At 51.8% G+C, this 14,713-nt stretch overlaps 2 protein-coding genes across 3 annotated transcripts in view; both read left to right on the top strand.

The window, feature by feature from the left end:
* The window catches only part of Foxj3 (forkhead box J3), an 821,428-nt gene that overhangs the window by 553,071 nt on the left and 253,644 nt on the right, over positions 1-14,713 (top strand). The gene's annotated exons all lie outside the window — the stretch shown is intronic.
* Hivep3 (HIVEP zinc finger 3) overlaps positions 1-14,713 on the top strand; it is a 397,655-nt gene that overhangs the window by 364,661 nt on the left and 18,281 nt on the right. For both annotated transcript variants that reach the window (XM_050161425.1, XM_050161426.1), the window contains one exon: positions 869-1,011. In XM_050161425.1, the coding sequence (XP_050017382.1) occupies positions 869-1,011 (143 nt within the window). The remainder of the gene's footprint in view (positions 1-868; positions 1,012-14,713) is intronic.

The raw sequence follows: 14,713 nt of genomic DNA, 5'->3' as shown, positions 1-14,713 counted from the left end.
CCACCCCCCCCCTTCACTTGCGTGCCTGCAGTGATGGGAGGATCACTCCCACCCCCAGCACCACCCAACCTGTGCCTGGCTATCGTTCTTCTGCAAACTCGACTGATGGCTGTCACCTTGTAGCTGCTGTCTTCCCCTAGCCATTCTGAAAGTCGTTTATCTAAGCATTGGGAAACCTGGCTTAGCTGGGATCCGTTTGGCCCTGGAACTTACTTCCCCTCGTTCCCAGCCAGGTATCCTTTTGCTGGGTGCCAGCACCCTGTGTAAAGGTGTACCTTCCCCCACCTCAGATTTAGAGAGTATAGTCTCGGGACACTGGACAATGCTGAGAAGTACAATGTCAGCCCTCCCTACAGAGTCAGGTCTCACTGAGGTCCATTGCTCTACCGAGAGTGGAAACCTTGATCCCTCAGCCTGGTTCTGGGTGCTGAGGGTCTGTAGTTCCTGGTCTTTGGTGCTGGCTTGGGTGAACTAGTGCTGGAAACTGGAGACCTGTGCTTTGCTTAACCTAGTCAGCTGCTTTGGCGCTAACCTGTGAGAAAGAGCCAAGCCTTTACTTATTTCTTCAGCATTAGTCTTTCTGATTGCTATTCTGAGTGCTAAGGTGACCAAGGTGAAGAGACATATCCCCATAGGCCCCAAGGCCAGCACATAACACCAAGACCCACTGTGCCTCTCAGGAGGAAAGGGATTGTGGGAAGAGGGGGCGGTAAAAATACAGCTTAAAGGGGACTTTGTCTCTTGTGGCCAGTCTTTGCATCTGTGGAGGGGAACTGGGTGGAAAGCAGAAGGCCATGTGGGCAGGTGTGATTTTGCACTTGACCCAGAATGCAAGGTTAACCGATCTTGGTTTTGTCCTCTTCTCCAGGTGCAGCTCCCGTCGCTGCTTTCCCCGGAGAGCCAGAAAGACCCAGCTAGAGTGGAGAAGGAAGAAAAGCAAGGGAAGGCAGAGGAGAGTGCTCCTACTTCCAAGAGAGGAGAGCCGGCGAGGGTCAAGATCTTCGAAGGAGGGTAAGGTTCATGCCTTGTCTGCAGTTGGCTTCCTGTATGGAGAGCTCCCACCACCTACACACAGAGGTGGCTAGATGCTCCTGGCCGTGCAGTGCTCATGGGTGCCTGTGGTTTCCGCAGTGCCCCTCAGCATTGTGGGACTCCCAGGCCATCTGTTTTGCAGGGATCCTTGGTGGAAAGCTGAAGGAGCCAAGGTCTTTCTCCAGCCCTGTGTCCACAGATTCTGTCCAGGTTCTCAGTCCAGCATGGAGGTGATGTCAAGTCCCCAGCTACAGTCTGGACTACTGTTTCCTTTAGGGTGTATTGCCTCTGTCCTGCCCAGGCCACCCTGGTCACATCCCATTCTCCATGGTGCCAAAGAGTCATGACACACACCCTTCACACTCTTCCCCTCCCTGTCCGCTGGCAGGCCCAGGACTCATTGCCTGTGTTTGGGGTCTCATCTTTGGCTGTTTTCCTGTGGTGTTCATTTGAGAACCTGCTGAGTTACAGGCCTTGGGGCTTGCTAGTCTGGGACACGTCCCCACTGTACCCGACCCTCACATGCCCCAGGCTCCAGAAGGGCAACCTGGTCTCAGATGTACTTTTTGTGAAAGTTTGTTGTATGCTTTGTGTTCTGTGTGGCCACGTGTTTGTGAGCAGGTACCACGGTGTCTGTCTTGGGGTCCTGTGTCTGTGTCCCTGTCGTCATTAGGGTGATACCAAGTCTATACAATCTCCATCTCTATGCGCTTCCGACAGCATGAGCCATCACTGGGGACTCTTGTTCTCCAGCACCTGCCAGTGTCTGATTCATGGGGTCACGCGGTGACAGGTGTAGGAGTCTTTGGGGAAGTGGGAATGGAGAACTAAACTGCTCTGCTTCCCAGTTGGTCCTTTTGTAGTGGCGAGAAGGGCTCTCCGGAGCAGGAAGTGGTTTTAACAGGGACAGGGTCAGGAGATGGTGAACCTCCCTGAACACACCCACAATGCCAAAGAACTAGAGGTGCTTCCGAGCTCTGCCCTTTTTCCTCTCTATGCCTGCCATTTGGTTAGAGCGCCCTCATGTGGCTGTGTGCTCTCATGTCACCGGGTCCCAAGCTCCAGGAGGGGTGGCTGTGCCTTCTTCCTGGTGTTCCAGGACTGCCTGGGATCTAAGAAGCTATGTGGTATTTGGTGGTGTCAAGAATCTTTTCCCTTTAGGGCATTCTGTGTGTGCACAGAGGCATTCTCCTCCAGAGGGAGGTCTGGTTCTGAATCACAACCCCCCACCCCAATGCTGCTGTGTTCCTGAAGAAGCCTGAATCCTTGGACACAGCAAGTGTCACCCCCTGCCATCTAGCTATTTAATGAACACCTCCACCTCCATCTGAAAGATGAACCATCACCCTTGTCCCCTATGCCCCTCCTAATCCCTGTCAATGTTGTCCTCCTCCTTGTGTCCCATGCAGGGTGTCACTAAGCCCTGCCCACTGTTTCAGAGTCTCCCTCTTTCAAAGACTGTCACCCTTTCTTTAAGTAGCAGGTCCACATACCTCTGTCCCACTCGGACATCCCCCCCACACACACATCTCCAGTGTCATCTTCCCTTTCTGTGAAGAGGATGGCAGCAGGCTTGTGCCAATGTCATAAGCTCCATGAGGCCAAGGAAGGATGTGGTTCCCACAAACTGATCACATAGACACTGATGGGTCCCTCGGCTGTGTCTAGATCTTGGTCTCCATCTGAGGCACCTCCCTGTGCTCTTGGCTAGGGTAAATGTCATCCTCACTCCTCCAACGAGGCACATGGTATAAGCAATCAAGTCCTTTCCACCCTTAGCTCAGCTACCCACCCATCCCACGCCCCCCATCACTAATCCCCTATCCTGGCTCTACTGTGCCTCCTACCCCTGCTTCTGGTGAACCCTCTCCTTTCACAGGGTGGGTGTTACCTTGTAGGAGTATTTGCTAACGTGGAAAAGGAGACATATCCGGGACACCTCCAGCATCTCATGGATGGGACCAGGACTGACCGAGTCTCACCTGTCACCAAGAGTGACTTAATCACAGGATCCTGAAAACATACTTAAGACCCATCATCTGTTCACACTGAAGTTTCTTTTCTTAGCCTTGGTGCTTTCTTCTCTTTCTTTTCTTAATCCTTGTAACACCTTGTTTCGCCACAACACATACTGGAGAAGGATCTGCAATGAGGCCTGCTCACTGAGCCCAGCAAAAGACCAGAGAGGACGGAAGGCAGGGCGGTACACTGTGTGCTGACTGCTAATGCCCCCTCCTGGGCTCTCGGCTCTCATCCACTGACTCCAGAGAGCTGTGGAGAGGAGCAATCTCGGTCATCTCTGTGCCTGAAGAGAACTAGAACATTCAGCCAGCAGCACTGGTGGAACTCTGGTCTGTTTTCCATGCAGCGGCTCCTGGTTAGTTTTCTCCGTGGTGCAGACTGAGCCTGTTCACGTGAGGAGCTAAAAAGCCAAGCATCGAGCGAGGGGTTCTGTGTGTGTCCAGCTTCATTGAGTCTTTGGATCACCAGCCACATCCCTCACCCTTCTACTTAACCTTCCATCTGGCAGTTGATCGATTATATGATCCATCACGGAGGATAGACTTAATCCCTGCCTTGTAGATGCTTTGGGCTAGAAGTTATAGCAGACCCATTTAGTCAAACTGTAGTCAAACAAATACCTAACATACCTGTGGACCAGCTCAAGACAGCAATACAAAGCCTGTTGCCAGGGTAGGGATGTAAAGAGCTGAACTGTCCACAGCAGTCACAGAGGACTTCCCAGAGCTGCAGGGTCAGGCTGGGTGGAATGGACAGGACAGTGTGACAGACATCTTATATACAAGGTAGACAGGTCAGAGCTCTTGACCACTGAGACTCTCTCATTCCGGCCAAGATTGTCTCCCGTGTCGATATCACCCAACTCTTTGACTTCAACCCTCTCGTCACTGTTGCTGCTGCATCTAGGACCAGCGCTGGGCCCCCACTCCTAAGCTCCTGACTCTTGCTTTGGATGCCTCTGACGTCTTCACCTAGGAGACCTACAGCTTCTCAAACTCAGCTCAGCCAAGCGAGCCCCATGCTTCCCTTTCATAGTGTCTTAATTACGTTCCTAATGCTGTAAATAGACCATGGCCAAGGTAGTTTATAGAACAAAGCATTGGACTGGTACTTGTTTTCAGTTTCAGAGGGTGAGTCCACGACCATCATGGCAGCAGGCAGGAAGCATGGTGCTGGAGCAGTATCTGAGCGCTCACGTCTTATCCCCAGCCACCAGGCAGAGAGGGGTGAAAGAAGGGAGGGAGAAAGGGAGGATGGATTAGGCCTGGGTGGGGCTTTAAAACTTCAGAGCCCACCTCCAATGACACACCTCCTCCAATAAGGCCACACCTCCTCATCCTTCCTAACAGTCCCCCAACAGGGAACCAGACATTCAAATATGGGGGCCCTTCTCATTCAAACTACCTGACATAGCATCTCCCCCGACCTGCAGACTTCAGATGATGAAATCGTCACACTCAAACCTCAGCATCACCTCGGACACCTCCTTGTGGCACACGACGCCCAACTGCGCTCTTTGTGCTATACCATTCAGTTCGTGAGCCTCGGGCAAGGGGCTGGAGATTGAAAGACACAGAGACAGCACAGCAGAGACACGCACCTCTAGTCACTGGTAAAGAAGCCCTTTATTGAATAGCACCACAGAGGCTTAGATACCCAACACAGTCAGTTGGGTCAACAGGTAAAAACCTCATCCCCTGATCCTCAAGGCGAGGCAACACGTGCTCAGGAAGCAGAGCTGGTAAACAACTTTGACACAGCTCTCAGTAGCCCAAATCAGAAGGCCAAGTACGCAGCACGGCAGGGAAGAGCAGCTGGAGGCTAGGACTCCAAATGGTCCCAACACCTTCTCCCTGGATTCCAATCAATCCCCAAATTCTGGTGTCTCTGTGAAGTAGTCAGTGACTCCGAATGACTTCTTTCTCCCTCTGTCTCTGCATCCTGCCTTCCAGCCTCCCATGTCAGTGCCCCTGAGCGTCTTTCCATTGGCTCCGCCTCTTTAGCCTTCTGTGGCTCTTACCTGCAGAATCCAGTAGTCTAACCTGTCATATTTACATCACCTGCTGCTGCCTGTGGACCCTGCCCTTTGCCAAATCCAGCTGACTGTCAAAACTGAGCACCAGCACTGTCTTGTGAGCCACCGAAGCCCCTGAGCTTGCACACTATGGGTGATTTCTGCGAGTCCATTTCAAGTCTCTTCTAGACTTGGTTCTAGGGCAGGGCTCTGTTGTACACAGTGTTCAGTCCTACAGACTGCCCTGACTTCCTGACCCCTGCTCCCCTCTCTATGTTCCCAGCCACTTCAACACCTGAACAAAGCCTGCCTTTTCTGGGTCATGTCTGGGAGCACCCACGGGCACTGTGCTTGATCACATCCAGCACCCTGCATTTGCCTTAATGTTATGGAAGGGCTTTCTGTGAAACAGTGTTTGCACACATAGAGTGATATTGTTCCCTGAGTGTAATGACCACATTGTTCTATCTCAAGTGCCTTTGCTGCAAGGGAAGCTGGGAACTCAGCCCTGTGGCTGGCATAGAAGAAACTCCTGGGATGGATAGGAAGTACCTGGCTGCCCATGCCCTGCCCAGGTTGGCTATGTGTGCTGAGGTCTGAGGAAGTGATAAGTGAGGTTCAGGGAGTCCCAGTCCATTAGGAGAGGTCCTCAGAGAGCTGGCCATGAGCAGGGACAGCCAGCCTCAGCTTGGAACTGACACACAGGAAAGAGATACCTCAGTCTCACTGTGAGCTGAGCTCCCTAATCCCTAAGGGTAGAGGAGGGAGGCTCACAGACCCATCCCCTCACGGATAGGCCTGTGTCAGAAGGACCCAGATGCTATGCTCAGGGAAAAACCTTTGTTCCAAAGGAGAGCTCCTGCCTATCCCTCTCAACCCGCCAGCTCCTCACATCATTCAAATAAGCACACCCAAGTTCGTGTCCACTCGAGAATCATTCCTTGGATAGCTAGGTTTGATTCCTTGTTTAAAAAATAAATACATAAAAATAACCCTCCTGGAGCTGGTGTGGAGAGGTGGCTCAGCAGTTAGGAGCACTTGTTGCTGGGTTCATTTTCCACATGGTGGCTCACAATGGCCTGTAAGTTCCAGGGCATCCAATGCCAATCTTCTGGCCTCTTCAGGCACCAGGCATGCACATGGTGCACATATATACATAAACTTACATATACACATGAAATAAAAATAAGAAACTTGGGGTTGGAGAGATGGCTCAGCAGTTTAGCGCACCTGCTATCCTTCCAGAGAACCTGGGTTTGGCTCCCAGAACATGGTGGCTCACAACCATCTAGCATCAAAAATTCCAGCTCCAGGGTGTCTGATGCCCCCTTCTGGCCTCTACCGGTACCAGGCTTGCAGGTGATATATGTGCATACATGCAGGCAAAACACTTCTCATACATATAAAATAAAAATCTAAAAAAGAAAGAAAACAAAAGTCTCCCAGAGCAGTTGACTCTGGATCACTCCAGCTCTCCCCTTCCTACCCAGCCCCATCCCAGGTAGCCTGGGGCCTCTCCTACCATGCCAGCTGCTTTGTCAAAGTCAACAGTGAGTTGCACCTTGCAAAGGTCGAGGGTCACTTCCAGTCTTTTCTGACCTTCAGCAGTGGGCTTAGCTGACCCTTTCCTCCTCCTCCCTGAGGGTTGGTGAGCGAGGTATCTGAACCCTCACTCTGACCATGCTGCCTTTGCCCTCTTTTGCTCGATGTCCTCTTGTCTGATCTCTTCATCTCTCCTGGGGAATGGGACATGGGTTTTGGAGTAAACCGGTGGATATCAAGGCAGTGAAGACCTTGGGATATTGAGAGTGCAAAGGAACATCTAGTGTTAGGTCAATGTTACCCTTAGATCTTTTACGGTAATGTTGCATCCTCCGGAGGCCAGCTGTGAGAGCAATGGCAAGGATGGGGTGGGAGCCTTGGGACTCCTGCCAAGAGAACAAGGAAGGTTGAAATGAAATGTGGTTACCTGGAGTGTGCCCCCCGTAACGTCTGGGCATGTGGCAGGCAGAGCTGAACACAAGAACCAAGTTAGGAGAGAGGAGATCTCACCCTGGGGCCAGTGGGGAGCATGTGAATTTGAGAGCACAGTCCTTCATCCTCATGAGGATGTTCAGGGAGGCATCGGCAATGGGTACCTTAGCCTGGCTCTCAAAGGGGCAGGCTTGAGCTGGAATAGACACACTGGACTTGTCAGTGTGTGGATACAGTTTGACTCTCTGACTAGATGGGGTTACCTGGGGAGATGGAGAATAGAGGAAGGGAAAGAGCATCCAGAAGGTGACGAGTCTGAGAAGGGAGACACAAAAGGAATGATACCCGAAGCCAAATGGAGTCCTAGAGGCCAAAGGTAGGCTGTCCATGGAGGGAAGGCTCAGATAGTAGTACATACACTACCTGGAGGCCCAGGGAGGTGGGGACAGGGAACTGACTGCTAGATACAGCCTCGTGGGGGACCCTAGTGATGGTAGCTGTTTCCATGGTGATAGACTCCCCATGGCCCAGGCTGAAATGAGGAATGGAGGCAGTGTAGGTAAGCCCTGTCCTAAAAGGACTAGTAAAGGAGGAGGCGGCCTAGATGGGGAATGGGTGGCAGCTGCGGGTGCTGTGAGGCCGAGCAGCACCTCTGTGTGTGTGTGAGTGTAGTTGTGTGTACATCTTCACACAGCTAAAAGTGGTTGACAGAAAGGAATAGATGGTATTGGGGAGAGGAGGAGAGTGCAGAAGCCATGTGAGAAAGGATATTTCTTCCTGTGATTTAAGTTGGGTTGGTTCTATGCTTTCCCTCCTGGTAACTTCTTGGGTTGGCCAAATCTTTTCCATCCACTCATTTCTTTGCTTCCTAAAGTTGTATTACCAGTTTTTTCTCTCATTCTTCAGGTAAAATCACAGAATTAGTATACTGGTAAAATGGGAAGGGGGCAGTGGGTTGCGGGGAGAGAGGGAGGAAGGGACAGAAGGGAATGGCTTCCCACTGTGATGTTCGAGTTCATTATCACTTCGCTGGACTTGGAGTCACCTAGGAGGCACACTCCAGGGACAGGACTCCCAGCATGCACTTCTCTCTGCTCTGACTGCACAGGCATCAGGAGCAGCCCTTCTATAATGGTCTGTCACCACTGTCCTCCCTCTTGGTTTTGCTTCTTGTCAGATGTTTGGTCACAGTGACAAAAAATCACTGATTTACCCCCCATCTTTAGTAAATGACAGCTAGTAGACTGACCTGCAAAATAAATTTCAGCCATGCCACCTCCTTCCAAAGAATTCTTCAGTGAAGGACATGGCTCCATCTGTCCCGTGTCCAAGGCTAAGAAGGGCACATAGGAGAGGGCCGGTGCTTACAAGTGTTGTAAGCAGCCAGAGTGGATACTGGAGCTGTCTCAGTACCTCCTGGCACACAGGAGTGCTCAGCAGAAGTGACACTTCCCTCCCCTTCCTTATTCCTTCCTCATCCCTTGCTTCCACTAGCTTGATTCCCACTCTCTAGACCTGTAAGGTCTTTCTGCCAGCTTAGCCGGAGCATGTATGGCCTGGTGTGGACACATCCTCCAAAAGGAGGGAATATTCAGATTTTTCTGTAATGGTGTGAGCCACAATCAGTGGGAACATATCAGCCAAGGACATGTGGCTCTGGGGACAGACAGAGTGTCTGGAGGCAGGGTTGAGCATGGGTACCTGAATTTTCTCAGTCATGACTCACAGGCAACACTCTTTGGGTCTCCTTGGAGATCCAAACACACCTCATCTTTGAGTCTCTTTGGAAACAAGGGCATGAAATCTCAGGCTGTGGGTCCCGGAGCTAGAGACTCACCAGGTGGCATTCATTCTACAAGGGTCGCCTTTCCAGGTTGTAATTAAAAGAGGAGGGATAAGGCTTGGGCTTGGAGTTTGGAGACCTGCCAGTGAGTTCCTACTCTGCCATTGTTAGCTCTGTGGCTCTCTGTGATACTGGGCTCTTTGTTAGTCTCTGTTTCTCATGGTACAGGGATGATGGCCTGGAGGTTTGGATGAGCTGTCTGTTAGTCATGATTGGACATGTGGGGCCTCTCCAGCCCCGGCTGCCAATGAGCTCCCTGGGCTCTGAGAACCACAGGGCTCAATACTGGAGACAGGGCTCAGAGGGCCTGCAAGAAAAGACGCTTAAGCTCCAATCACCGTGTGGAGTAGCGAGCTCTCTGTGAAGATCCAAAAATCTCACAAGCCCTTCAACAGGATGCTCTTTCCTCCACAAGAGCTCCAGGAAGGTGCCACTTCCTGAAATGAGGCGTCTGGGGGAAAGGGTTCCAAGAATGGGTTCTGCTTTGCTTGAAAATACACTAGTAAGGAGACAGAGATGCCATGCCTCTCGGGGAGGGGAGTCACAGTCCACACAACCCTCAGAAAACCATAGCTCCCTGGCCTCCAGGCTGACCTACTGCCATCTCTTCTGTGCTGTGCCCACTCAGGGCCCACAGGCTACACATCTGGATGGGTTATCCCCACTCACCTGCACAGATGCCCATGAGTAGCATTCTTTTCAAATTTCACATCATTTCTGTATTGGTTCTTTGGGAACTTCACATCATGCACCCTAATTCCTCTCACCTCCCAGTCCCCCCATACCCTCCCCTCACCTCTGCAGTGTCCCTCTAGAAATAAAATTTTTAAAAAATCAAACCAAAACAAGGAAACAAAAACAAAACAAATAACAACAACAACAACAAAAAAAAAAAAAAAAAAAAAACCCTCTTTACTGTTCCACCTTTCCCTCCTCTCCAACGCCTCTTCATTTTTTGTGGTGGCGTTGGGAACTGCAGTGTGTCACACAGGAGACCCTTTTGTCCAATCAGCTTTACTTGCAAATGTTCATTGCAGTGAGTCATTGTTCTGGTTCAAGACCTGTAGTTTCTGGTACATCATCACCACTGGGTCCTCACTGAAACTCCTCTTGGATATCCCCCACGCTCCACAGCCACCCCGAGTCATGGAGCTCCTGCAGGTATCATTCCACAGGACCAGTTCCTTCACAAGCTCCAGCAGGTCCTAGGTGGGGCAGATGTTAGCGTCAACCCAAGGCCCAGTTGTGGGCCTGGGTGATACTGAGCTGGTCAGTCCGGACCCCTGTGGCAGCCCTCCTCAGGCGAGGGGTGGAGTCAGCTCCCCTGTGCCCATGCCAACAGGGTCAGTTCTCCCTCACCCATGATGATGGGTGGGGCCATCTCTCCTGAGCACAGGAGTGGGGGCAGCTCTCTTGTTACAGTGTCCAGTGAGGGGCAGGGCCAGCTTCCCCAGGGTCAGCCAAGGGTGGGGCTGGTTTAGCACGGCCCTCTGGTTTCATCATGCAAGGTTCCTAGGACTCCCCCCCCCCCCCCCCCCCCCCCCCGAGGTGACATGGGCTACAGACATCAACACAGACCTTAACTACAATGGACCCAGACATAGCTTTGGTAGCAGCTCAAGGCTAGACGGCATTCTAGTTCTGGATAGAAGCATAGGCTGCTCAGATCAGGATGGCTCTGGTGATGGCAAGGCCCCTGGACCCCAAATAGCTCACAGGTTGTGGCCCCAGCCCCAAGCTTCTGTGTGACTTTTGGTGGTGACATGTGACTTCAGCATAGACTCTAACTGCTATAGGACCACAGATCCAGACATAGTCCTCAGCAGCAGTGGGTCTGGATGGCACCGCTGGTCCAGGTGGCAGTGCAGGCCACTCAGGATGGCCCCAGTGGCCCTCAGACACTAACATGGCCCCAGACCTCAGGCATCTGAACAGCCTTCAATGGTAACAAGAGCCTTGGACATCAACACCCATCCCAATGTCACCATGGCATTAGGTAGCAGCACAGGCCACTCGGATCTGTATGGCCTTGACTGCAGCATGGCTCTCAGGCACCGGCATGGACTCAGGTGGCCGACCTGACCCTGGGCGTCCACACAGTCCTCAGTGGCAACAGGAGCGATGTCAACCAAGACCCTGGCTGCTGTAGGGCCACGGACCCAGACAGGATGAGCGGCATTCTTGACTGAAAGCACCCGAGACCCGTGGCCAGCTGCCTCGCTGCCAGGTCTGGCCCTTTGGTCCTGTCTGTAGTGATACATTTATATTTTGTGGCCTTGTGGATACCCTGAGGCCAAGGTCAGAGTCCCCTGGCTTTTCTCTAGCCCCAGGCTCAGGCTAGGACTGCTGGAACTCTATGGGAAGCTAACTTAGGAGCAGGAATAGAGTCTCGGCTGCCTGGCGGACTCCGTCTGTGTGGAAGTTCCAGCCCAGCAGGCCTGAGGCTGGGTGGCACATTCAATAACTCCCACCTGGGAGGACATGGAGACATGCTGTCACTTCTTCGGAATCCTGATCAGAGAGGAACCTGGACTGTTTCTAGATCTGATGCCAATACCCCACTGGCCCCAGAGCTCAGCTGTCCCCCTCCCAAACCTTTAAACCCTCATCAAGGGCTGTGTTGGCAGCTGGCTATTTTTAGCAGAGACACCTGCCCCTCCCCTCCAGACACCTTTCCTTTTTGAGCTTCTCTGGGGTCAACCAGTTCACTCTGGCTGCCTCTCCCTAAGCATGCTGACCGCTGGGCCCTGGCCCTGAACTTCACAGACAAAGGCTGCCCTTGGTGCCCGAGACACCCAGTGAGCACATCTCCAGTCACACCATCTTGCTTGGCGTGTTTGTACCCAAGTTACCAGACTTGACCAAAAGGCCATAATAAAATGGGGAAACGGAAAAGCCTTATCTATCCAAAATCGGAAGAGAAGCAAGAGCTTTGCGGTGAGAACTGAATGGTGCATGGAAAAGTTAGCAACGCAAGTACAAAGCAGCCTGGTGGCGCCTCTGCCTCAGAAGATAGCCTAGAGACCATGGCGCCCATCCCTTTATTCAAGAGAATGACTTAGCTCGGCGGAGAGAGGAGTCTTGAACTTGAAAAGTTAGGTGTCCTCTTGAGGACTCAGTGCAAGGCCTTGGGGGAAGTTACCTTGAGCCAGTTTAGCTCGAGGTTGGTACTCTGTCTCCTTGAATTTTATTTGTCTTACACAGTTAAAAAAAATAATTACACCAGCCTTTAAGTTCCTGAACTGTGTAGACAGGTGACCTGGGCTCAAATTCTAGCTCCATTCACCACTCAGTAACTTCTCAGTGTAAACAGGAGTTGGTAGAGCCCACGGCTCATTGGTCATGTGAGGGGAATGAGGTAACATCTGAGCTTTTCAAAATAGTGGTTGGCACCCAGTAAAAGCCATATGAGTTCGCAGATATTTTTGGGTGTTTTGTTTTTTCCTGGATTTGTGGTTTTCTCAGAAAACCTGCAAGATACAGCAATCTCATGCCACCGTTGGCTGGATGGCAGCAGCCCCCGACCCTTCAGAGAGACCATGAGCAATGCCTTCCATTTCTCACGGTCTCCCCACATCCTGTCTCAGCACCTCCTCTCCCTCTGTGGCGCTTGGTCATTAGCACAGCACAGCCTACATTTGGTCTTTGCAATGCTTGTAGGCCGTGTGAGGAAATACACATCCATTTGACAGTACTGTGATGGTTTGGGCAAGCTTATCCGCCAACAGCCCATTGGCTCCCGGTCACCATTCCTCCTACCTGTCTACATGGCTGCTGAGGTGAGGAGGACAGGATTTGGGACAGCAGCCATGTGGTTGCTGCTGCATCTTTGTCGTGCAGAGCCTGAGAAGGTCACCTCATCCTGACAGGCTGTCTCGTTCCCACTGCACCCCTCCTCTGGAACCCGAGGAAGGAGGTTGTATGCCTACTCTGGGCTGTGTCCCAAACACCTGTCAGCTTAGTGGAAGTTTCAGGTTTGAAAAACCCCTCCAGACAGTCTAGAGCCGCAACCCAAGGTGTCACATGCACTGATTGTCCAGACAAGCATGGTCACCAGCCAAGTGCAGGAGGGGACCTCGGTCTAAGACCTGTTGTGTCCTTCCTTCTCCATTCACAGCTGCCCAGTAGCTCAGATCATGATGCCAGCCTCGCCGGTTTTCTGCCCACTCTGATTAGAGGAATGAAGTGCTCCTGACTAGGGCTGCCTGGAAACTTGCTTTGCTTTGGAGTCTCCTGGCTCAGAGCTACAGCGGAGCTAGAAAACAGCTGCCCAGGAAGTACTTGGCAGCTGTACACACACACACACACACACACACACACACACACACACACACACACTCCACCCATTATCACCCAACTCCAGACTGAAGGACAAGGCTATGCCCACCTCAGTAGGGCTTGGGAGTTTCAGAGCTGAGCCTGCTCTGCTGAACCTCCACTGTCAGCCTCAACCCTGAATCTCAGAAAGTCAGAGCATTTGGTCTTAAGAGTCCCTGCAGCTAATATATTCCATATTCCTAGAGTTGTCCCTTTTTAAGAGCAAAACCAGACTGGCTAGTCGGGACTGCAGCAGACAGGTGGGCAGTAAGGTTTAGAGAAGCTCCTTGGGTCCCCAGAGTCAAGTTGCCTACACCAGGTCTGCAGCAATAGAATGTTTTGTAGTCACCTAACAGACAGAGAGGGTCAGCCATTCAGCCTCTTTTAAAGGAAAGTCTGTGTCTCGGGCCTCCAAGGGAAAGCATCCAGTAGAGGAGGGGTGACCGGCAGCTGGGAGCAGGATCCACACTCTGGGGTTCCCCTAGCTTCTCTGCTCTCCAGTCCTGGCTTTCTGCAGCTGCCAACACCTGGGTGTCCCGGCCCAGGGTAGAGTTTCAGGAAAGGCTGGGTAGACAGCAATGCCATTGATTGCTGTCTGCCACACAGCAGCAGGTCCCAGCTCACTGGGAAACTCCGTTCAGCACCATCTGAGAGTGGGCAGCAGATTGCATGGCAGCTGGGTTCAGGGGGCAGGGAGGGATCATCACCGGGCGGCCTTGACCGTGTCAGTTAAGCTCTTGGGCATTGGTTGCCTTTCTGCACAAGGGTAAAAGGACTAGGGGTTGGGAGGGAGGAGGGTAGATAATATCTGACCTATAAAATGCTTTATATTCCCAAGGACTAAAGGTTGACTGGTCCTGAGGGAGGAGAGGTGATCTGCCTATGGTCACCCAACAAGTTCTAGAAAAAGTCGGAGGTCAGACCCAAGTCCTCCTGGCCTCTGCTCTATGCGCATTCATTCCCATTAGAAAGCAGAAGCATCTGAGCATGGCAGTGCCTGCTTATCACACAAACAGTAAGAGCTGAAGGCTTGAGGCTGGTCTGAGCTGTATAGTTAAGACGGGAAACAGAAAAGGTCACTGTGTACTGGGAGGAAAGGAACCAGCCAGAGTGGATACGGGAGGACAGGGTGTATGGGGAAGAGGGAACAAAGTATAATGAAATAAGTATGAAAAAGCCAAGCTGATGCTCATGACTTGGTATGCTAATTGAAAATTTAATTTAAAAAATCAAAGAACAACAACATAGCCATGTTCATTCAACTTTATGCATGATGGAGAATTAGATGAAACCTGTGTTTAAGGGCCCATGGGGTGGAAAAACCAATGCTGAGTCTGATCCCAGCATACTTGACCAAGGCCCTGGCTACTGTTCTGACCCGTAACTTGTAAGCCTGCACTGAGTGCTTGCTGAGGACCTGGTACCATGCTAGACCCTGGGGATGCTCTAGTGAACATGGGTGACTGATAAGAAGGACCTGAACCCGACAGGGTGGATGCTGGGCTCAGGCA

The sequence above is a fragment of the Alexandromys fortis genome, unplaced genomic scaffold (assembly GCF_014885135.2).
Source record: "Alexandromys fortis isolate MF-2015 unplaced genomic scaffold, M_Fortis_MF-2015_v1.1 scaffold_122, whole genome shotgun sequence".
NCBI lineage: Eukaryota > Metazoa > Chordata > Mammalia > Rodentia > Cricetidae > Alexandromys > Alexandromys fortis.
Note: the sequence above shows the minus strand (reverse complement) of the source record. Positions and strands in the feature narration are given on the sequence as shown.